At 38.0% G+C, this 25,327-nt stretch overlaps 1 protein-coding gene across 2 annotated transcripts in view; it reads left to right on the top strand.

The window, feature by feature from the left end:
• Window positions 1-24,142, top strand: part of ABCA8 (ATP binding cassette subfamily A member 8) — an 88,531-nt gene extending 64,389 nt beyond the window's left edge. For both annotated transcript variants that reach the window (XM_054457418.2, XM_054457417.2), the window contains exons 24-39: window positions 4,076-4,246; window positions 4,452-4,565; window positions 6,277-6,396; window positions 7,196-7,261; window positions 8,118-8,209; window positions 9,283-9,403; window positions 10,024-10,141; window positions 10,794-10,885; window positions 14,335-14,495; window positions 15,322-15,397; window positions 15,471-15,565; window positions 16,299-16,418; window positions 16,632-16,772; window positions 21,655-21,734; window positions 23,076-23,131; window positions 23,249-24,142. In XM_054457418.2, coding sequence (XP_054313393.2) covers window positions 4,076-4,246; window positions 4,452-4,565; window positions 6,277-6,396; window positions 7,196-7,261; window positions 8,118-8,209; window positions 9,283-9,403; window positions 10,024-10,141; window positions 10,794-10,885; window positions 14,335-14,495; window positions 15,322-15,397; window positions 15,471-15,565; window positions 16,299-16,418; window positions 16,632-16,772; window positions 21,655-21,734; window positions 23,076-23,131; window positions 23,249-23,347 — 1,722 coding nt within the window. In that variant the 3' untranslated portion in view covers window positions 23,348-24,142. The remainder of the gene's footprint in view (window positions 1-4,075; window positions 4,247-4,451; window positions 4,566-6,276; window positions 6,397-7,195; window positions 7,262-8,117; window positions 8,210-9,282; window positions 9,404-10,023; window positions 10,142-10,793; window positions 10,886-14,334; window positions 14,496-15,321; window positions 15,398-15,470; window positions 15,566-16,298; window positions 16,419-16,631; window positions 16,773-21,654; window positions 21,735-23,075; window positions 23,132-23,248) is intronic.
• The last annotated feature ends 1,185 nt before the right edge of the window (window positions 24,143-25,327 follow it).

Raw genomic sequence — 25,327 nt, 5'->3', positions numbered from 1 at the left:
AAATGAAACAGACATTTCAGAAATAAACCCACACATATATCAACTGATTTTCAATAAAATTACCAAATAACTTAAATGGGGGTAAGATAAGACTTTTCAACAAATTGTGGTGGAACAAGTTGGTATCATTCTGAAAAGAAAAATGTTCTTAACATCTGTCACATGCACAAAATTAATTTGTAATGAATCACAGATCTTGTGATAGGCAATATTTTTCAGATGGGGAAGAAGAAGCATATGCTATTTTAAAAAAGATAACTTGAACTTCATCAAAGTTAAAAGCTTCTGCTCTTTGTAAAACACCAATAAAAAATAAACGGCGGCCGAGCTTGGTGGCTCACACCTGTAATCTCAGCACTTTGGGAAACCGAGGTGGGCGGATCACCTGAGATCAGGAGTTTGACACCAGCCTGGCCAACATGGCAAAAACCCGTCTCTACTAAAAATACAAAAATTAGATGGGTGTGGTGGTGCATGCCTGTGATCTCAGCTACTCAGGAGGCTGAGGCAGGAGAATCGCTTGAACCTGGACTGCTGAGGTTGCAGTGAGCTGAGATTGCGCCACTGCACTCCAGCCTGGGCAAGAGACCGAGACTCCATCTCAAAAAATAAATTAATTAACTAATTTAAAAATAAAATAAAAGGCAAGCCACAGGCTGGGAGAAAAATATTAACTACACTTATATATGTGACAAAGATTTGTATCAAGAATATGTAAAGAACTCTCATTCCTCTGTAATAGAGGATAACCTAATTTTTAAAATGGACAAAGTATTTGTATATATACCTTACCAAAGAAGATGTACAGATGGAAAATACTCCCATGAAAAGATGGTTAATGTCATGAGCAATCAGGAAAATAGCCTCAGTGAGATAGCTCTACATACTCAATAAAACTAATAATGTTAGAATGACCAACACTATCAAGAGTTTATGAGGATGTGGAGAAACCGGAACTCTCATGCATTGTGGGTGGGATTGTAAATTGTACAATCACTTTGCAAAATAATTTGGCTGTTTCTTATAAAGTTAAAAATATGCTTATTGTTATAACCTAGCAATTCTTCTTCTAAGTATTTACTCAAAAGAAGAAAAAACATCTTTCCACATAAACACTTGAGCATTAATGTTCTGAATAGCATTAATCATAACAGCCAACAACTTGAAACAACCCGTGTCCCCCAAGCAGTGAATCGATAAACAAATTCTGATATAGCCATACAATGGAATACTATTCAGCAGTATAACAGAAGGAACAACTAATAAATGCACCAACACAGGTGAGTCTCAGAACCATTACACTGAGGGAATGATAACCACAAATAATTAGGTACTTTTAATTAGGATGATTTAATTTATATAAAATTCTTAGAAAGGTAAAATTAATCTATAGTGACAGAAGGCAGGCTCGGGGTGTGGGGGGTCACTTGTAACCCGTGGTAAAGGCTATTGACTGCAAAGGATCATGGGAAACTTCAGGGGTTGTTCTACACCTTGCTTGTGATTGTGGTACAGAAACATATGCATTCATCAGACCTCATTCAACTATATACTTAATATGGGTACTTTTTCTTGTTTGAGAATTATACCCCCCAAAATTAAAAAGATATTGAAGGGGAACATCACACTCTGGGGACTGTTGTGGGGTGGGGGGGAGGGGGAGGGATAGCATTGGGAGATATACCTAATGCTAGATGACGAGTTAGTGGGTGCAGCGCACCAGCATGGCACATGTATACATATGTAACTAACCTGCACATTGCACACATGTACCCTAAAACCTAAAGTATAATAATAATAAATAAATAAATAAATAAAATAAAAATAAAAAAATAAAAAATAAATAATTAAAAAAAGAATTATGATGTTCTTATTTTTAAATAAAATTTAAATATAAAAAAAGAAATAAAAGGAAATGATATTTTTGGAAATGCGAGATCTTGAAAAGATAAAGAGAAAAATTCAATATTGAACTGACAACTTACAAATGTTTATTTACAAACACTTATTAATCCAAACAAATCTGTAATGTGTTTACAAATTACCTTAGCGTCTTGTTTAAAAGATGATTCCAATTCAGTAGTTCTGCAGTGGAGCCAGATTTTGAGTGGCAATCTTAGGCAGTGAATTTATATGATTAATAACCCAGGCCAACTCCCATTTTTGTGACTTTATGGGAAAAGTCTATGAAACCTTGTGTAAGCATCTCTACTGTGTCATCTCATCTGTTTCATTTTTTCTCTCTCTCTATTGCCCACAAAAAGAGTGTATGATTTATGTAATGTTCCCTTTTCATGTGGAACATGCAGGAATCTCAAGAAATTCTATTTACTAGTTTGATGTAACTCTAAGTCTTTCTGGTGTTAACATAATCCAAACTTTAAAACTTCCTCTGCGGGAAACATGAACACTTACTTTGGCTTTTGTGATGCCACAATTTCACCATGTTTATCCTAAGACTGTCCATTGTTTGTCTCCTTTGGAGATTCTCATTCCTCTATGGAATATTTAAATTTCGGAAGTCCTGAGATATTGGCCGTTGGCTGTCTTCTCATGTTAGATACCATTCTGTCTTAGTCAAACCCATCTAGCTCTATGGCTTTGAATCCCCTCTACCAGCTAGTCACTCCCAGATCTGACTCTACCCCAGATCTCTAATTGTATCTAATTTGACCTCCAATGTTGATACAAACTCCCTTCTCAGCATTTCCACAGTAAGCAGCACAGATGTCTCAAGTTTCATGCTTCCAAAACTGAACTGAATGTAGAGCTACTTGAATGTATTCCCCCCCTCGCTACTTTCTCCATATATAGCAGCACCACATGCTCAGTCATTTCCTAAAGATCCAAAAATCATCCTCAATTCTTCTCTTGCCTCTAATATGTTTAGTCAATCATCAATTCCTTACCAATTCAACTACCTGCATAGACCTGTGTCTGATGTTGTGAGGCTCTGATATGAATCTTTAGGTCAAATTATGTCTCAGGCAGGAGCATCATTTAGCTCATCAAAGCCCATCAACAAATGAATTTAAGTATTTTTAAAAAGAAAAAAATTCACAACTGTTAGAATAGTTTAATATACAAACCTATTGATTATACTGAAAACCACATCACTTCATAAGTAGTTTTAAAACATGTAATTTGGTATGTTTATTTAGGGAATGACAAATAATGTAAAATACATTTACATTTATAAATGTATTTATATTTATGTAGATACACATAAATATTTGAATCAGTGATAAATATTTGAATTTGGACTATGGCAGAACAACCCAATTTCTTTTATTCCAATTAAAGGATAAAGCAATTATATATGTGTGTGTGTATATATATATGGAGTGTGTATATATGTGTGTATATATGTGTGTATATAAAATAAACACACATGTATACACACTCCATATATATATCCATATACGTGTGTGTATATATATCCATATATATATCCATATATATATATCCATATATATATCCATATATATATATCCATATATATATCCATATATATATATCCATATATATATCCATATATATATATCCATATATATATCCATATATATATATCCATATATATATCCATATATATATATCCATATATATATCCATATATATATATCCATATATATATCCATATATATATCCATATATATATCCATATATATATATATATATATATATATATATATATATATGGAGGAGAAAAAAGAGAGAGAGAGGAATCACTGTGATGAGAAGGTAGTTGTTTAAGGGAATAAACTGTCCATCCCATTCACCCCTACCCCCATGTAAGTCATGAAATCACTGTTTTGTTTGCTGCAGTGTTCATGCTTTGATCATTCTAAGGTCTTCTTTTACATATTTCTTCCAGGTGTGTGATGAACATCAATGTAGTTCATTAAAGCAGCAGACTGGTTATTTATGTTTGTAACTATCCACATCCCTTAGTCCAGATTACATTTGTAGACATAATCTAGAATTGTTACAAATAAAGATTTTGCTTGAATAGTTCCTTGCATAATCCACATTTTCTTAAGCCACAAACTTTGTATCTTTGTTGTCTCCTAATTAGAACAGAGCTCGATCCCAGCTACGGATTTCCGGACTCTCGCCATCTGCTTACTGGTTTGGGCAGGCGCTGGTGGATGTTTCCCTGTACTTCTTGGTCTTCGTTTTTATATATTTAATGAGCTACATTTCGAACTTCGAAGACATGCTACTTACAATAATTCATATTATTCAAGTAAGTGACAATATTCAAGTAAGTGACAATATTCACAATATCATTGTGTGATTTAATTTGAAATTTTGAAACATTTCTATCAATATTTATATGGTCATAAATTAAAGAACTATAAAATCCTGGGCTATGACAATCTTTTGAATCCTAAATGTTTTCCTTGATTGCATTTATATTTAACTAAGCTTCACATTCCTGTTGATTTTAGATCCCATGTGCTGTTGGTTATTCCTTTTCCCTCATCTTCATGACATACGTGATTTCCTTCATCTTTCGCAAGGGGAGAAAAAATAGTGGCATTTGGTCATTTTGTTTCTATGTTGTAAGTATATTTCTTGTGGATGTATACTGTATATATTTAATATACAATTCTGAGCTAATCCTTTAAATTTTGCCTTCTGTAGGATGATAATATTATGGTCTATAATAAACACAAGATTACAAATTCAGTTACTGACATGGTTAAAACTAGAAATTACTTCACCAAACTCCTTAATAAGAATTAATTCCATAAAGCCTCTCTTCTTTTGTCTAAATTAGGAGGAAACATGTGTATAATTTAAGAGTGTCTATTCTAATTTCCTATGATTTCAGGATGCCAAAAAGTAAATTATTAATTCAATAAATAATTGTTGACTTCTGCAGTGTGTCCAAGTTAAGACTGATAATGGGAGGAAACAGATTAAATGGACAGTTTCAATCCTGAAAGAGCTCTCAAAAGACAAACAGATGAGTAAGCAGCCACTTATTTAAACAGTCACGAGTTATTTTCCATCTTAAGAGTCTATTATACAACTGAATAATAAAGAGATCCATGAAAAACAGATAAGGGAGAGATTGATTTGTGAAAATGAAAGCAGAGATTTCTTTTAAAAGATGAAATCTGAAAAAGAGTAAGATTTCAGCTGAGAGAAGTATGAGGTGCAAATAGAGATAACGAACAGCGACCTAGCAGAGGAAAAGTCCGAGCTGATCCTAGGAACTGGTAATAATCTCTCCTAGATATAGACAAAAAACAAGGTGCACAATGGCCATGGTCCTAGTTATGGCAAAAAATAAAATCATGGCTGCCCTTAAATGATGTTCTCAAGAATTTAAAAGCTTATAGTGCAGAACAGAAATAGGATTGGAGATAAACTTGCAGGAAGAATACTTTGATAGCCATAAAAATGTTGGTTTGGAAGACAGAGAAATTAGAAGTACAAAAACTTTAAAGCAGTCATTGCAGTGTATTAGAAGGTAAAATATGAGGGCTTCCAGTGTACCTGTCACTTTCTGTTATCCCTGAATTTTGTATTTTAGTACTTCTGCTTAAGCCATTCCATGTTGTTAAATGCTTCTATTTCCCCATTGGTATAGTTACCAAAAGTCTTACCTTTCATTTTTGTTGTTTTATTTCTGTTAGATATCAATTTCAATTTTTTCTTTGATTTTTGCTCATCTACTTTTATTTTTTAAAGTTTATTTACTTTAATTAAAATATTATATCTATGGGTGCTGGGTGTGTCTTATACCTGTAACCTAGCACTTTGGAAGGCCTAGGTCAGTGGATTACTTGAGTCCAAGAGTTCAAGACCAGCCTGAGCAACATGGTGAAACCCCATCTCTACTAAAAATACAAAAATATTAGCTGGGTATGTTGGCATGCACCTGTAGCCCCAGATATCCGAGAGTCTGAGGGAGGAAGATCACTTGAGCCCAGGAGTTTGAGGCTGCAGTGAGCCATGATCACGCTACTGCACTTCTACCTGGGCAACAGAGCAAGACTCCATCTCAAAAAAGAAAAAAAAAAAAACAGAGAAAAAAATTATACTATCCCATCCTAGATTTATCAAGTGATACCTCATTTGTGAAACTCTAGGCCAAAGGAATTTGGCTGAGTCACTAAAATAAATTGTTAGTGGAGATGCACTGATTTCAGTTTGGTTTGCGAGACTGGAGTTGAAATTAGTAATATCTTCAAGATGAGCCATCTCGATTTGGAACTTACACTGAAATTCAGAGTGATTAACCTTCATATTTGCTTTTTTTAGATCACTGTATTCTCTGTAGCTGGATTTGCGTTCAATATCTTTGAAAGTGATATTCCATTTATCTTCACTTTTTTAATACCACCTGCCACAATGATTGGCTGTTTGTTCTTATCTTCTCATGTAAGTAATGACACAGTTTGTCTCAGTCCCCTGAAACTCATGACCAACTGTGAAGCTTTGCCCAATGTTGAAGGTCTACTATAACATGTTTAAAGTGCATGGGGTTCAAAGATTTCTACCTCATGGAATCCAGTTGATTTTCTTCCAGATAAACCAATATGTTCCAGCTGACTGGTAATGGAAAATTTGGTCCTGGTTAATATATGGGAAGGAAGGGTAAGGGGTGATGGGAAACAGAGTAGTCCTTATACTCATGTGGGGCCTTATTTCCTCCTTGATATGCTCGGCTTTAGAAGGAAGCAAACGAAATTTCCCTAATCTTTGAGATTTCAGAGTTCTAAAGAAGCACCCAATATAAACAAAGTCCTTTTTTCTGGCTGACTGATACCTATAGTTCTGCAAAAGGAAGGAAGCTACAGTACATGAGTGAAGAGGTATCTATGGGAAGGGGAAAGGAAGAGAAGGGGCCCCACAAAGAGAAACAATGGGCACAGGAAGGTGTGTGAAGTTCTGTGTGAGAAGAATAAACGCTGTCTCTCACTGTTTGGGGAGGTTAGCACGGATCTCCAGGATTCTCTCGCCAGGTGATTAGTAATTGATAAATCCTGTTGCTTCAAACAAAAGCTCATAGACCTTGGGAGGAAGGAAGACAGCCTCTTGCTATACACTTTAGAAAGGACACTTAGGTGATAGTCATGGTCAAATGTTAGCAGGGCTGTTTAGGGCCAATTCACACATATGTGGACAAAACTCAGGAAACAACAAACTCCCTGTTTAGCAATTGTCTTTTCTTTTGCAGCTTCTCTTTTCTTCTCTCTTTTCTGAAGAACGAATGGATGTACAGCCATTTCTGGTATTCCTAATTGTAAGAACACACTCTTCTTTAAAAATTATCACTTTTTACTAAATTTAATAATTTTCGTTTCTGTACACACTGTGAAACTTTTTTTTATTAAGGTAGAGATATAGGTATCTATAGCCCAAGGAGATACAATGCTTGTAAAATCTGGAAGAATTATTTTTACAAAGATCAAATGACTAGGTAATGTGCCTCCCAAATTTTAAGGACTCTGTACATCTGTTAGAGGAGATGATAAAGTAATAATATCACATAACTATAGTTGTTTCCTATGTTTCTATAAAAAAGATTGAAAATGAACTTGAGAATGATGGTTTCCAGCTTCATCCATGTCCCTACAAAGGACATGAACTCATAATTTTTTATGGCTGCATAGTATTCCATGGTGTATATGTGCCACTTTTTCTTAATCCAGTCTATCATTGTTGGACATTTGGGTTGGTTCCAAGTCTTCATAGGTGGGAGTTGAACAATGAGAACACATGGACACAGGAAGGGGAACATCACACACCGGGGCATGTTGTGGGGTGGGGGGAGAGTGGAGGGATAGCATTTGGAGATATACCTAATGTTAAATGACGAGTTAATGGGCACAGCACACCAACATGGCACATGTATACATATGTAACTAACCTGCACATTGTGCACATGTACTCTAAAACTTAAAGTATAATAAAAAATAAAAAAAGGAAAAAAAAGAAAATAATGAACTTGATAGTTTCATAATTTGCTGGATAGGTTATTAGGAGTTTGTAATTATTTCACTGAATGTACTCTTGTAGTTCAGTTATTATTAGTACATCTCTGATATTGAACAATTATCTTTCTATGTTTCTAATTGTGCATCTTTCTTTATTCCTAGCCTTTCCTTCATTTTATCATTTTTCTTTTTACTCTTCGATGTCTGGAATGGAAGTTTGGAAAGAAATCAATGAGAAAGGATCCTTTCTTTAGGTTGGAAAAAACAAATCAGATTTTTATTTTGTTGATCAATATTGTAAATTATTTTTCATGCATAAATCAATTCATTAACAAAGAGGTGCCGTTGTGCTAGGATAGGCTGGAGTAGGAACCATGTGCCCATACAAATAATATAGATCCAGATACCTAAACCCAAGAAGATTATGATCTAGTGGAGGAAACAGACCTGAAACATGGAGTATTAAGGCTCTATCTGACACTATCCACAGTGGAGCACTGGGGAAAGTTAAATGTGGCCGGTCTCATCTAACAAACAATACATTGCCAGTTGAATAAATGCCATTCATCCAGGAGGAAGGAACAGAATGATCCACTGGCCAAGGACAGCAATAGCTGTGTTCTTTTCCTGGTAATGAGCATCCCAGCCAGTGTGGATCACAGACTGGTTCAGTTGTCAATGGGGCTTAAAAGCTGAGACTATTTTTGGCACCATACAAAGAAGAGTGACCATAAGCATCTTGCTCCCTCTGTGTCTCCCATACCACATCAATTTCATCTTTTGCTATTACTGAAAGTTGGATGGGAGACTGCCAAGATGAAAGCAGACCTTTAATAAATCTTCTGAGATCAGTATGAAGGAGGCAATCAAGGGAAGAGAGACTAGAATAAGTATATCCTGGATATGATCAGACTTAGAAAGGAGAGGAAAAGTCAATATGCCACATATTCCAAAGAAACGAGAGACCAAGCATTTAACTTGTATTTTGCTAGAAACTCCTGATTACAAATATTCTGGCCCATTTTCCGCATGAAAACATAATGATGTCAACATGGTGGTGTCAAAGCTAGGGTTCCCAGAAAAATTACTTCATTGAGTTATGATATAAAAATTCTTTGTCAGCTATTAGGTTTCAAGTTGATATCAAAAAAAACATATTTCTATAGATAAGATAAGCAAGGGGGTTGTAAGGGGATGGGAGTTGTGAAGGGAGATTATGATGGTTTGTTAATTGCTCGTACTACTCAAACATATGCATTAAAGAATGCAACTTTTGATACAAAGATGAAAGCCAGAAATCAATATTAATGGATGGTTTTGACTCTAGAATTTCTCCAAGAAGTAGTGATGTGTGTCAAAATCCAGAAGAACCAGAAGGAGAAGATGAAGATGTTCAGATGGAAAGAGTGAGAACAGCAAATGCCTTGAATTCTACTAATTTTGATGAGGTAAAACATAACACAAAGGTTTTTTTTATTAGTCAACCTACCAGTCTAATTCTCTAATGATTTTGAGTTTCTCTATTCCTTACAAATGAGGATCACTATTTTAGTAGGTAATCGCCATTTTTACAATTAAATGAGCAGACTAAAAGTCATGTTAACTCTTTTGTTCTTAGAATAAATTAAAAATAGAGTGCAATAGAAATTATTAAAGCCAAGAAATAATTTCAGAAACTGAGCTAAGCAGCAAACATCATCGCTTGTTGGAGAAAGTGCACAGTACAAATTCAGGGTCAGGTTCAGCCCACAGCATTTGTTTTGTTGTTTGAGGATAATCAGTGCTTCTCTAAGTTTCATTGCCCCTGTTTGTTCTGAAAGGACAGGCAAGCTGTATAAAATACTGTGCTCCTGAAAAAACTGCCTTTGTAGGAGAGGAAAATCACAGTCTCTCCTCTCTAAAACCAAGTGTTAGGATAGGGGCATGGCCAAGGTGCATGTCACCAAATAGAAGATCTTCTTTGATGCATGGCTGGGGCAACAAAGGGTCCAACCAATGGGAAGATGGAATTTTGTTTCAAAGCTAATGGAGAGAATTAAGGTCTGACATAACTTCTTGTCATTCACAGAAGCCAGTCATCATTGCCAGCTGTCTGCGCAAGGAGTATGCAGGGAAGAGGAAAGGCTGTTTTTCCAAGAGGAAGAATAAGATAGCCACGAGAAATGTCTCCTTCTGTGTTAGAAAAGGTTGGCCATGGGGATCTTCCACTGCTGGCTCAGAGCCCTCCTTAGAGGTTCCTGGTTCCTAATAAGCATTATTCTGGACACCACCTCTTGGTTCACATGCAGACCCAGAGGAGAATGACAATGACAGCTTCCTTTATATGTTTCATTTCTAACTTAAATTAACTCACCTCACGAAGAGGAGCCTAGTCACATCTACATTAAACCATAAGCTCTCTAATAAGATGAACTTTTAAGTAATAACATTTCTGTTAAATGAACACAATTGATTTCCTAATGTTCATTGTTTTTCACAAGAGAACCGACAAGATGTGCTAGCACACTCTGAAGGCTTGGCCAGCAAGTGTTAGATGACCTCAGTTTGTGCCACTATTGCACCAAGGTTAGGATCACAGGAGACAGAATCTGACACACTTGGCTTCCAAGAGTGGTTTTGCCACTTCCCATCAGTGTGACTTTGCACAGGTAACCCCATCATTGAGAGCTTCTGCCCCAACTACATAAGAAGGGGCTACAATAACAACTTCTCAGGGTGGTTGTGACAATTAAATGACAACTAATAGCAAATGCTTGTCACATAGTGAGACTTCAACTATGTTTTACTCTTAATGTTACCATTAAAATAGATTAATATTAAGTGCAACCTTTTTTTCAGGTGAAGTTTTAGGACTATTAGGACACAATGGAGCTGGTAAAAGCACATCCATTAAGATGATAACTGGAGACACAAAACCAACTGCTGGACAGGTAGGTGAATTATGTGGAAGATATGTTATCTAATGGTGAAATAGATTTATAAGATTTGATGACCTTAAAAACAACAAATGTCACTTAATCCTTAGATAACTGAAGTGATTAATGAACTACACAAGAGAATAAATTCACGAATTATCACATAAATGCACACAAAAGTTAAGCACTGAAAGGGTGTCACAGAATCCTTGGAGTGTCGCTTTTCCAGTCAAAACCTCTGGAGCTGGTGGCGCCTTTGCCCAAGTTTGGCTCAGACCCGCTGGGCTCTTTCTGTCCACTCAGCTCAGCAGGCTGCACTCTGTTCATGCCACCAGCCTGGATCCCAAGCCTGCCAAGAGTGAGCCAGGTGCAGAGCAGTGATGGGTGTGTGAGCAAGCATGGGGTCTGGCTGCTGCACACAGCCAGGCATGCTGGTTGTGGCAGGGCAGGCAGCTCCAGGCACTGGCACAGGCACCAGCTCCATGTAAGGCTGTGGCAGGACCAGGCATACTGCAAGCAGCTTCCACTGCAGGCACCAAAAAACGTGGTGGCACCCAGAAGCTTGGAGGTGCCAGAAACCACAGAGCCCTAAAAAGGGTGTCACAGCCCTGGCTCGGGGAGCCCCTAAGTCTGGGATCCCCGAAGGGCTGAAGCTCTTCTCTGCTTCTCATTGCCTACAACATGGCAAGCGGGGGGCATGTTTCAGCCCTGTTTGTGTTACAGCTTTTTTAGTCCCACCATTTGGCAGGTCCTGAGCTCTTGTCCCATGTCCAGGAAGAATGAGGTATGTGAACAACTGGAGGTGAGGATCTTCACTGAGTGACAGAATAGCTCTCAGGAGACCAAAAGTGGGTCTCCTATTTGCAGGCAGGTCATCTCAATGAGTGTCCAGCCCTTAATGGAGAGGAGACCCAAAGTGGGTAGCTCCTTTCTGCAGCTGGTAGTCCCTATGTCTGTGTGAATCTGGCTGAGTCTGGGATTTTTATGGGCTCAGAAAGGAGGAAGTGTGTGCCAGTTGGTCCATGAGTGGCCATGGGCAGGCCTGGAAAAAGCATCATAAGTTCTCACTCTGGGTCACAGACTCCACCTAGAACCGGCAAACTGGCACCCAGGCTTCAGGCCGTCCCTGGCTTGAAGGTGGGGTTTCACCAGAGAACCACCCCTTTCTATCCAGGAACCTGTCTGCCTGCTGCCATCAACATGCCATCTATGGCATCCAGGTGGTTTGTGCTGAGGTGCACCTGAAAGTCCGTGCTGAGCTGCCCTCAGCACCTCCCCGGACTCCCTCCCACACTTGTCAGGGCCCAAAATCCAGAGGGAGCTGAGGTGGCAGGAGGCTGGCATGGCAGTTCCACCCTGGGCACGTACACACCCAGCAGGGTTGCAACAGCACCTGGGATTGGCCACAACTTTGCTCCAAAATTGGAGCATGCAACAGCCCCTGAGATTCAGTAAAGGATGCTCCAATTCAGTAAAGGGCAGGGCTCTTACCTGTTTCTGGCCCCTGCCAGTCCCCCAGAGTACACAGCCCCAGTCACACCTCCCCTGCTACAGCCAGCATCTTTGCTGTGGTGGCTCCAGACAGGCTGCCACTGCCATCAAGGAGTAATTATTAAAGGCATTAAGACATCTCCCTTGCTGCAGCTGGCATCTTCGCTGTAACGGATGCAGATGGGCTGCAGCCACCATGAAGGGGTAATTATTAAAGGCATTAAGAGAGAATGTCCAGCATCAGAGCTGAAATTAATGCCAGAATTCACACACATCCTATTTATACTGCCATCAGTCACATGGATTTGCACTTTTAGTGAGCATTGTCTTTCCAGTATATAATATTTAATCTTTAATAAAACTGTTTTTAAAAAAACTGTATTAGACAGTTGTCCTTCACAAAGTGCTTAGTTATTGGAACATACATTTTTGTGCAAATGCAACTATTTCTTGGGAGTGTTTTCAAGAAACAGATCAAAAATGAGATACAAGGAGGTGAAATTGACTTTAATTGTACTTGTAATTTAGTTGTATAAGGTGGCTAGGCAAACAGAAAAAGGGCTCAGGTTTATCTAAGAGAGATATCATAGGGTAGAGATCAAACATTTTCTCCTAAATTCTATGGCAGAAGATAGAAAACCTTAAGAACTCTTTTACAAAGAATGTCGTAGGGAAGTACAGAACAGAATATAAGGCAGATGCCTGTGAAACTGTACCGTGGGAAAGGGGCTAGTAGTCAAGCCAAGAAAGGAAAAGACAGCTCGGAATGCTATTGAGAAATACTCCACTAATGAAAGAAGAGAAAACTGACATTCACAATCCCTCTGTAGCCACTGTGAGAGCAGATGTTCATGAAGGTTCCTCTCTGCTGGTGGCTTGGCCAACTCTAATTTAGTCCTTAACTTCAATCATGGACACCCTCCAACTCAGTCACCACCTGGGCCCGAAGTCAGTATTTTATTTCTCATTAGGCATGGGACGAAAGGAAATAACTGCTCATTAACACATTGGAATGAAATCTTTTAAAAGGTAAGTCTGATCTGAAATAGAAAGCCAGCCATTTGGGTGTCACAAAATAAGCTTAATTGGATCAGCCAGTGTGAGTTTTTTTTAATCCATGCATTCTCCTGATTAAATACTTTCAGTGAACGCTTGCTGCTCTATGGCTGGAAGGACACATCCCTCCTTGTCTTGCAGGCAGCTGCAGGAACTGGCTTCCCTGCCCCTCTTGCCACATATTTGTCCTCCCCGTCAAGCTTCCACATCAAGCTTCATCCCCACACAGGGCTTTGGTCTCGCTCTTGCTCTGCCCCAGATTCCTTGCCTCTTGCCTTTTTTCCATGACTAGTATCTTCTCCTCTTTGTTGAAATGGCCCCTCAGCAGACAGGCTCTTTCTAATTACCCTACCTACTGCCACTTCCCCAGTTATTCTTACCCCAGCCTCCTGAATTTCCATAACAGCACCACTTTTGATCTATCTTTATTCCGCATATTCATTTCTTTACTTGTTTATTGCCTGATTCATTCAGTAGAATGAAAACTCCAGATAACGAAGCACTAGTTATTCCACCCTCCACCGTACCCACAGGCAACACAGCACTTGTTACATAGGAGGTACTCAAAAGATGTTTATCCATGAGTGAAGTTAAATAGTAATTCAATCAATATGCTTCATTTTGACAGTGATTTTAAAAAAAAATTGATATAAACTGTTGGCCAGTATGGACAGGCACCACATTTATGGGATATTGGATTTTTCAGCTGAGATTGGATTGTCGGCTGTGGACACACTTATTTTCCTGTACTTACTCTCTGACAACCTTTCTCCAATGCAAAATGATTACAGATTATTAAACCCAATGAGGTTTAGAGTTTCTCTAGTTTTTCTAGGTTTGTGAAGAGAACGATATCATGGAGATACTCAAAGAAGCAGTGCAAAAGGTAGGTTCTGAGAGAGAACTTTCGTCTGCAGGTGCTACTGAAAGGGAGCGGTGGAGGGGATGCCCTGGAGTTCCTGGGGTACTGCCCTCAGGAGAACGCGCTGTGGCCCAACCTGACAGTGAGGCAGCACCTGGAGGTGTACGCCGCCGTGAAAGGGCTGAGGAAAGGAGATGCTGAGGTTGCCATCACACGGTACACAGAGGAGCCACCTCTGTTCTATACCCAAGGGAGGGGTGGAGGAGAAGGTTGGGAGTGACAACCCTCACAGGAAATTCAGGATGGGAGACTCTAAATGCTGACCCAGGTCACACTGGGTAGATTTACAACTAGAAACTCCTTTCCTGGATATCAAAGTGTTAAGTTTCTTTCTCATATTAAATAAGAAAATTTTAAAAGGCTGGCCGCAGCGGCTCATGCCTCTAATCCCAGCACTTTGGGAGGCTGAGGCTGGTGGATCGCATCGCTTGAGCTCATGAGTTTCAGACCAGACTAGGCAACTTGGTGAAACCCCATCTCTAAAAAAAAAATTAAAAAATACAAAAATACAAAAATTAGCCGGGCATGGTGGTGCACACCTGTGGTCCCAGCTACTTGGGAGACTGAGGTGGGAGGATGGCTTGAGCCAGGAGGCAGAGGCTGCAGTGAGCCAAGATTATACCACCGCACTCCAGCCTCAGGGATAGAGTCAGACCTTGTCTCAAAAAAAAAATAATAATAAAATTTAAAATTTAAAAAGTAATTATTCATTGCTAAAATGTATAGAAAATGCTAAAATTTGGACTGTCATAGAACAACTATTTGAATATCATGTCGTGTCCTTCTATCTCTTCAAAAGGCAACATTATCTTTTGTTGGGGAGCAAGTCAGCCAGTAATATCACCCCTCCTTCCCCGCCCCCCCCACCACATGTACTTCCAGAACTGCATTTTTGAGTTCTGCTTCTCCACCCTTGCTTGGATTATCCTCTTATCTACTTCCTCTTGTCAAGAAGACTGTACAGCTCTCCTGTTTCCTTCAGGTTAGTGGATGCACTCAAGCTGCAGGACCAGCTGAAGTCTCCTGTGAAGACCTTGTCAGAGGGAATAAAGAGAAAGGTACGGGCAGGGCTTAGTGTTGTTCTGCAAGTGCCGTAGATGGGAACCAGATGGGCTGTTCCTCCCTTTGCAGCTGTGCTTTGTCCTGAGCATCCTGGGGAACCCGTCAGTAGTGCTTCTGGATGAGCCGTCGACCGGGATGGACCCTGAGGGGCAGCAGCAAATGTGGTGAGGAACATTACCACGGTCAGGGACAACATGGATGACTTGCATGGAGTTTGTGAACCATTTTTCTTATGTAAAAATTGTCCCTTAAACTCTTTTGTGGAAAACAAAAAAAACTATCAATGTCACTTGTAAAACCAATACTTTGCAAAAAAAAAAAAAAAAAATCTTTCCCTGATGATATTTTACAACCATTTCATACTGAAGAAAGAATTACCATTGTTAGGGCCCATAGGTCTCGCTCTTGAGTTTCATAAGTGCTCAGTTTATCTTTTAGGTGCATTTCTGGACCATAATCACGTAGTGTTCCGTACTTAGCATGAGAACAGTAGTTCTCATTAAGGTGTAAACATGGTTGTCATTGTGTGCGTTTACTGTACATTTATTTTCTTCTCACTAGGTTGTGAGATGCTGTTGTTAAATTTTATGTCATTCTGTTCCCCTTCACACAGACTTCTCATAAACAAGCCTGTCTTTGCTTATCACTTCTCTTTGAACACAACCCTATAATGAATGTTGTGTTCTGTAAACGTCCCTCTTGCAATGCATGATTCCAGTTTAACAGCTCTCACCTAGCTTGTCCTTCCTCATCCTACCTGTCCTACTAAGAACCCTCTTTTGCTTAATCTCTTTTTGCTAATTATTCACATGCTTGCCAGTTAAAAATTCTTTTCTCTATCTCTTTCTGATTAATTAGAGGATTTCCTAAATTTCAAATAATCTCTTGACATTATAGGCAGGCCATCCGGGCCACCTTTAGAAACACGGAAAGGGGTGCCCTCCTGACCACCCACTACATGGCAGAGGCTGAGGCCGTGTGTGACCGAGTGGCCATCATGGTGTCCGGGAGGTTGAGGTGAGTGCCTGTCCTGGACCCACACTTGAGCCCAAGGTGCATTGCTGGAAATTTTGTCTGTGGGCAGGGAGAGATTACTGAAAACAGCTGCAATGACTGTGCCCAGGTATAACAACAGGGACCTTGAGACAATGCTAGCAGCAAATCAAGGTTCTCAAACAATATACTGAATGGGTTTTTTTTTCTCCTTTCTCATATGACCTCATCCTCCAGATGTATCGGTTCCATCCAACACCTGAAAAGCAAATTTGGCAAAGATTACCTGCTGGAGATGAAGGTGAAGAACCTGGCACAAGTGGAGCCCCTCCATGCAGAGATACTGAGGCTTTTCCCCCAGGCTGCTCGGCAGGAAAGGTAAACATGGTTGCTATTTTGGAAATGGTACCAAATGTTCACTGTTACTTGTCAGTTGCGTTGAGTGATAGTCATTCAAAAGGAAAACCTAAAAGAAAGAGATTATTTGTTGGATTCCGCAGGAATTAAACTAGAGAAGAGAGAGCAGATGTAAGAGCTGATATAGAAAATGTCATGGTTCCACTATGCGCCAGGGGCTGTCCTGGTATTGTGTTATCCTATCCAAAACTTACAGAGACTTTTCAGTGTAGACATAGCTATTCCAGTAAAAAAATGAGTAGACTTCAAAAAAGGATTGTGAGTATCCTTCGTAAATGAAATTGATTATTATCTTTATGAAGAGAAATTGGCTAAGAGACAGGTTAGGTCACATGAGGAGTTAACAAGTGGCAGAACCAAGAGGTAAACCTAATTATTTTATTTCAAATCAATTAACATTTCCAATTTTATGTAAATTCTGGTAACAGCATCATCCTGATGTATTTATTTTCATAGATAGAAAAAAATGAAAGAGTAGCCTTAAGATCATTTTTAACACCTAGAATTTATAGCAGATGATAGATAATTTAGGAGTTAGGTGAGAAAAATGATAACAAGGAGAAATAAGTCATAATAACAATGTGGGAAAATATATTTCTACAGTGTAATATAAATGGAAAAGCAATGCTATAATTCAATGTCCAGCTCATGGCTGTATAGAAATACATCATGAAGCCACAGGGAATAAGCGAAATAGGTGAGAATGACTGCACCATAAATATATGTAATGATGTCTTGTGAAATGAAATGTAAATCTTCCTAATTTTCAAATGATGAAAAGACAAACATTTATCTGAGAAACAAAATATTAAAAAATGTTGTTGCCTACATTATTTGGTGCTGAATTCCTGCTCTTCTAACCAGAGGCTCAATTACATTATCCTATATTAGGAAGGCAGTTTGAGTAGGATGGAGGAGGAGAGATATGTGACTTGTGGGAAATATATCTAGATTTCTACCCTATTTGAGGAACTTTAAGAAACTATGCAGTATAAATTCCTTGTTGAAGGATGAAGTTGAAGATTAGAAAATAAGTATTCAGTTAGAAAATAAGGTGGAACATGACTTTGGCAAATCTTGAAATATCATCTGGACAGCCCCGACTCACTTCCATCCAAGGGGCCAACAATACTAAACTGTCTTAGTATTACACTCCCTTCCCCCAGTTCTCTTGTGAACTGCTTCCTTTTGATTATTATCGATTCACTCTACCCTTTTTTCCTACACAAAACTGACTCTCATTTATAGAAATAACAACCCATATACAAAGCTACACAAATCAAAACAATATGGCACTAGTGTAAAGACCAACATATAGATAGATCAAAGGAACAGAATAGACAGCCCAGAAATAAATCCCTGAATATATGGCCAATTGATCTTCAAAAAGCTTGCCAAGAATACATGATGGGGAAGGGATAGTCTCTTCAACCAATTGTGTTGGGAAAACAGGATATCCACATGCAGAAGAATGAAACTAGACCCCATCTTATGCCACACACAAAAATCAACTCAAAATGGATGAAAGACATAAACATAAGACCTGAAATTGTTGAACTCCTAGAAGAAAACATAGGAGGAAAGCTTCATGACACTGGTCTTGGCAATGAGTTCATGGATATGACAACAAAAGCATAGGCAATAAAAACAAAAATAAACAAGCGGGATGATATAAAACTAGAAAGCTTCCACACAGCAAAAGAAACAATTGACAAAGTGAAAGGCAACCTATGGAATGGGAGGATTATTTGCAAATTATATATATGACACAGGGTTAATGTCCAAAATACAGTCATGCACTGCTGAACAACAGGGATACTTTCAGAGAAATGGGTCGTTAAGCAATTTCATCATTGTGTGACTATCACAGAGTGAACTTACACAAACCTAGATGGTGTAGCTTACTGCAAACCTAGGCTACCTGGTATATCCTATTGCTCCTAGGCTACAAACCTGTACAGCATGTGACTGCAGGGAATACTGTAGGCAATTGTAACACAATAAGAACTTGTGTATCTAAACATAGCAAAAGATAGAGTAAAAATAGGCATAAAAGATTAAAAATGATATACCTATATAGGGCACTTATCATGAACGGAGCTTGCAAGTCTGGATGTAGCTCTGGGTGACTGTCAGTGAGAAAGTGGTGAGTGAATGTGAAGACCTGGGACATTACTGTACATGACTTTATAAACACTGTACACTTAGGCTACACTAAATTTACTTTTAAAATTTATTTAATAATAAATTAACCTTAGTGTTCTGTAACTTTATAAACTTCTAAAATTTTTTTAACTTTTTAACTTTTTTATAATAACACATAACTTAAAATACAAACACATTGTATGGCTGTACAAAAATATTTTCTTTTTTCATATCCATATTCTATAAGCCATTTTCTATTTCTAAAATTATTCATTTGTTTATTTTTTCTACTTAATATTTTTTATTAAAAACGAAGACACAAACACACACATTAGCCGAGGCCTACACAGAGTCAGGATTATCAACATCACTGTCTTCCATCTCTACATCTTGTCCCACTGGAAGGTCTTCGGGGCAATGACACATGTGGAGCTGTCATCTCCTGTGATAGCAATGCCTTCTTCTGAAACACCCCCTGAAGGACCTGCCTGAGTCTTTTTTACAGTTAACTTTTTTTATAAGTAGAAGTAGTACACTCTAAAATAATGATAAAAAGTATAGTATGGTATAGTATATACATAAACTAGTAACATAGTCATTTATCATTATCAAGTATTATGTACTATAGATAATTGCATACTTTTTTATGATTGGCAGCACAGTAAGTTTGGTTACACCAGCATCCCGACAAACACATGAGTAATATGTTATGCTATAATGTCATCATGGCTATGATATCTCTAAGCAATAGAATTTTTCAGCTCCATTATAAGCTTACGGGGTCACTGTCATATATGTAGTCCATTATTGATTATGACATCATTATGTGGTCCATGACTGTATATAGGAAATTCCTAAACTCCAGTAGCAAAAAAAACTAATAACCCAATTAAGAATGGGCTAAGGACTTGAATAGACATTTCTCCAAAGAAGATATGCAAATGAACATGTATATGAAAAACTGTTATATGTCATTAGTCATCAGGGAAATGCAAATCAAAACCACAATAAGATATCACCTCACATCTGTTAGGATGGTGCTATGGTTTGAGTGTCCCCTCCAAAACTCATGTCGGAATTTAATTACCATTTTGATGGTATTAAAAGGTAGGACCAGGTGGGACCTTTAAGAGATTATTAGGTCATGAAAGCTCTGCCCTCATGAGTGGATTAATCTATTCAAGGATTGATGGGTTATCTCGGGAGTAAGTTAGTTATCTTGGGAGTGGGTCTGTTATAAAAGTCAGTTTGGCTCTCTCTTGAGTGCCCCTCTCACCCTATAATGCCATCTGCCAAGTTATGACACAACAAGAAAACCCTCACCAGATGTATCCCCTCAATCTGGAACTTCCCAGCATCCAGAATAATAAGAAATAAATTATTTTTGTTATAAATTGCCCAGTCTGTGGTATAGTGTCATAGCAACAAAAAACTGGACTAAGGTGGATGGCTATTCCCCCCACAAAAAAAATAACTGTTGCTAAGGAGGTGGAGAAATTGGAATGCTTGCACACTGTTGGCAGAAACGCAAAATGGTGCAGCCACTATGGAAAACAATATGGTAGATTCTCAAAATATCAAAAATAGAACTATCTTATGTCCTAGCAATTGCATTTCTGGGTATATATCCGAAAGAACTGAAATCAGGATCTCAAAGAGATACCTGCACCCACATTTTCATTGCAGCACTATTCTTAATAGCCAAGATGTATAAACAATCTAAGTGTTGACTGAGAGATAAATGGATAAAGTAAATGTATTAGGTACATGGAATGAAATACTATCTGACTTTGAAAAAGAAATTCTGCAACATGTGACAGCACAGATGAACCCTGAGGACTTTATGCTGAGTGAAGGAAATCAGTCACATAAAGACAAACTCTGCATGTTTCTACTTATAAGATATCTAAAATAGTCAAATTCGTAGAATCAAAGAGTACTAGGGGCTGGAGAGAGATGAATATAAAAAGTTACTCATCATAGATGTAAAATTTTAGTTAAGCAAGACGAATAAGCTCTAGAGATCTTCTGTACATCGTTATACTCTCTTTTGTCCCACTGAAACTGCAGCTGGAATCACCCCAAAAGCAGTGGCAGGGGAGTTTCCACAAGACAGTTCCCCAAACTGTCCCAAGATGGGGCCAGTTGGGATTCCAAAAAGAGAACTAAATCCATGGTGATCAGTCCAAATCATTTATCAGGGGAACTTCCTTACAGAGTGGGCTGCAGCAATTTTCGAGATGAACGGTGAGAGAAAAGGGGTGTTCTACCTAGGCATGTCTACAGTGAGGGGTCAGGCTATGGAGTTTTTATGAAGGTTTAAGGAATTTGGCACAGGGTAGGGGTTAGTTGTTTTGGACAACAATCCGAATAGCTTTATCAGTTCCTGGGAATGTTCAAGGCCCTAGCTTGGGTTCAAACCAGCTGGGAAAGACCTTCTGTTGGCCAGATCACAGAGCAGTCAAGACCCTCTGATTTTTGGTCAGAACACAGAAAAATGTGAAGGAAACTGGGGGACCCTACATACTCATAGTCAACAGTACTGGATTGTTCACTTAAAAATTTAACAGGGTAGATCTCATGTTAAATGTTCCTAACACCATTTTTTAAAAGAAAAAAAAAGACCAGAGAGATGATTGCCATCAGTTCACATCTGGCACAGGTGGTATCACTCTTCTTTCCTCTCCTTTTCTCTCAGGTACTCCTCTCTGATGGTTTATAAGTTGCCAGTGGAAGATGTGCAACCTTTAGCCCAAGCTTTCTTCAAATTAGAGAAGGGTAAGAAGTATGACTTTGAAGTAAGACCCTGGAAAGAAGATAATTTCAAATCATAAAATAATCATCTTTATGACAAAAATGAAATGTGACAAAATGCATTACATTTTAAAGTTACAGTCTCAAATTGAATTTTAGGAAGACCCAAACCAAGGAGATAGAGGGATTCTCTGTGTCTGTGCAAGGGGATAATGAGAGTGATTTTTTTCACTTTTGGTTTGTGGGGTTTTGTCATGTATTTTTGCACATATGTTGGTACAACCTAAGTGAAAACTCAGTTATATATGCATTTAAGAAAATTTTCTTTTGAAACATCTACGCATACATATTTAAAATTAAATTTTCCATGGACTGGCATATTTTTACTGTCTTAGGCTGTATATTAAGAAACTGACTCCTGTCTCGTCGTTGAAACAATCTCCTCGCATCTGTCACATTTTAAAACTAACTGCCCTGCATCTGTCATCACAGGTTCATGTTTTCCTTGCAATTTTAGCTCATTAACTCTGCTACTCTGAACTGTGCTGGTCAGAACTCCCTCGCTATACTGTTTTCATTGTCACTGCTCAGTGATATATCTTTGCTTGTTTATCCCCTGCCCTAAGGAAGAGATTCAGATCTTCTGGTTCTAGAGGAATTGTCTAACTTCCTAGAGCATCAGGAATTGTCTGATTCTCTCCTTGAGAGCATCTGTGGTCACAGTAATGCATCTTCTTTTCATTCTCTGATATAACTGAACTCTCCAACTTTCTGGGCCATGTGGTCATTCACAGCACTCTTCAGGTTGGCATCAAGCCCAGTACTGACCTGAAACTTTTGGTGGCATATTTCCAATCTGCTGAGCTCCTATTAGAGCTCTAACTGCCTCTCCCAGTCTATTTTGGTCAATAAGAACAGTTTCTAACCCAATTAGGGGAAGCTGCAATGGTTTTTGGATAGAGGTCCGTGAAGATACCTGCTCTCTAAAAAAGCTCACAAATCCTTCCCTATAATCTTCTGATGCAAGCCTTTTCAAAATGTGTCTGTCTTCCACCTCTTTCTGTGTTGAATGTGCAAAACCCACTGGCTCACAGGCAAGAAAGGAAGCTTACTCAGTACCATTTTCTCCTTTAAATACAGTTCGCAAAAACTGCACAACATACAAGCATAATTCAAGCACTTTTTTTCCCAAACCTAAGTAAATGCATTGGTGTATTCTTAACTGAACGATGTACTTAAGACATGAATGAATATTACCTTAACCTATTTAAGATTTTTTTAAAATATATCATTTGTACTATATGCTGATTTATGAGACCTCTAGATATGAAATATATGAACTAATACGTGTTCATCCCTATGCAGTTAAACAGAGCTTTGACCTAGAGGAGTACAGCCTCTCACAGTCTACCCTGGAGCAGGTGGGTCATTTTTAGTGATTCGTATCATCCATGATATATGTGTATAATGCATTCCCTTGGAGCTGCAGAGGCAGTATGGCATTGTTCTCCTCTCTTTATTTCTTTCCTCCCTTTCAGGTTTTCCTGGAGCTCTCCAAGGAGCAGCAGCTGGGTGATTTTGAGGAGGATTTTGATCCCTCGGTGAAGTGGAAGCTCCTCCCCCAGGAAGAGCCTTAAAACCCCAAATTCTGTGTTCCTTTTTAAACCCGTGGTTTTTTTTTTAATACTTTTATTTTTATAGCATCAATGTTCTATTTTTAGAAACTATATTATAAGTACAGAAATGGTTCTTCGTGTGGTGGGAGGAGAAGGTGCAGGTGCTGGGTAAGTGCCATGTCAGTGTGGACAGAGGCATTTGACTAAGCCAACCTCCTCTCACAGCCTCTGTATCTCTGCAGGCCACCCTGGTTCCATTGTTCTGTATAATACCGAATAAATAAATTAACTTTTATATGATCGTATAAGTTTCTAGATATGATAAACAAATTTTGTTTAAATTTTTTAATAAAAATCTTAAAACACTTTTTTTCTAACCTAGACTGAGAAATTCATATGTTTACTCTTCTGGGTGTTTTACACTTTGTAAAGTTGATATTTTCCTAAGAATTTAACATGTCATACTTTTTGAAATAGATTTAAGTGTGCTTCTTATTGCTAAAAATACTAAATGTCATAGGTCATAGTATCCGATATCAATATAGTTGATAACATATCCACAGGTAACACCATGATGTAGGCATAAATGGAAAACCAAAAACCTATTTCAAATATATTGTACGTTTTTATTTCTGTAAGCCAACTGTGTGCCATTTTCATTGGACTTTTAAATCTAGACTTTAGTGATGTCTACATTGTAAAAATCTTTTGTGGATATTTGTCACTTGGTTTCAGAAAGTTCACAGATGTAGCAACAAGTCACATGACTGAGTAGGTAGAAAATGTGAAATAAATCTCATATATGTAGTTTTGAAATATGTTTTCTATTTCATGTGTCTTTTTCTTAACTCGGTGGCCTCCTACTTTTAAATTTCATTAAAGATATTTTCTAATATAAGCATAATTACTGGACTTTAAGACCATCATAATAGGATTTTCTACTAAACTAATATTTAGGCCAAGTTTGTGATATTAGCATAATTATTATCCTTGTTTACCAAGTATAATAATGAAACACCAACTCCACATACTTCCTGGTACTGCACTCCTTCATGTTTACAACCATAAAACCAGACAGTTAACGTAGAAAAGAATAATCATATTTCTATTTGCTTGGGCTTAAGTTTGCCTATCTAATTCAACTTTTGTGTTATACAGAAATATGCTGGGATTTGGAATCCCAAGAAATATAGGTCTTATTTTTTAGATATGCATTTGGAGTAAATCCTACAACCCTGTCAAGCCTTAGTGTACTCCATTGCTGCTAGTTGGGGTGGATTTCACAGGAATTAAACCTCTCTCATTTTTAGATATGCAAATCTGTGTTCAAAGAGGATAAGTAACTTAACCAAGATCACTCAACTGGTAATTAGCCCATCCAGCATTCAACAACATCTGATACCAAAGCCCATGTTTTTCCCACTAACTCAAGCTGACTCAAGCACTTATTCATAACTTAATTCAGAAGGCAGTGGACATAGAAAACCCGGAAGCTTCTTGATGTGCTTACAATTTAATCAGAAGTGAAATTACACATACTTAGTAGAAAGCAAAAAGATAACGATAATCAAATGTTACATGGCATGCTATCAACAAAGGCGCTGTCTACAAAAATTAAGAAGATCCATTTTGAACTAAGGCTATCTAATGAAGATTTTTATGAGTGAAAAGGAATTTAACCTTCATTTTAAAGAAAACATTGAATTCATAAGGGGAAAAAAGAACAACAACATTCCAAGTAAGAAAAACTGAAGAGCATTAATATATAGGGTAATTCACCATTGATAGTCAGGATTGCTTACTCTAGTTGTATTACTAAGCTAAACAAGAAGACATGGTTTTTATGTTAGTGGGGTTTTCATCCAGACTATGAAAAAATGTTGAAATTAATATAATTGCATGTATTTCTTGAGCAAAGAAGTTTATTCCTTTGTTGAGTCATTCCTGGAAAAGGCACATAATTAAATACTTAATGTAACAACAATATATTTTGGCTAACAG

Source organism: Pongo pygmaeus, chromosome 19 (assembly GCF_028885625.2).
Source record: "Pongo pygmaeus isolate AG05252 chromosome 19, NHGRI_mPonPyg2-v2.0_pri, whole genome shotgun sequence".
Lineage (NCBI taxonomy): Eukaryota > Metazoa > Chordata > Mammalia > Primates > Hominidae > Pongo > Pongo pygmaeus.
This window is presented reverse-complemented; position numbering and strand designations above follow the sequence as displayed.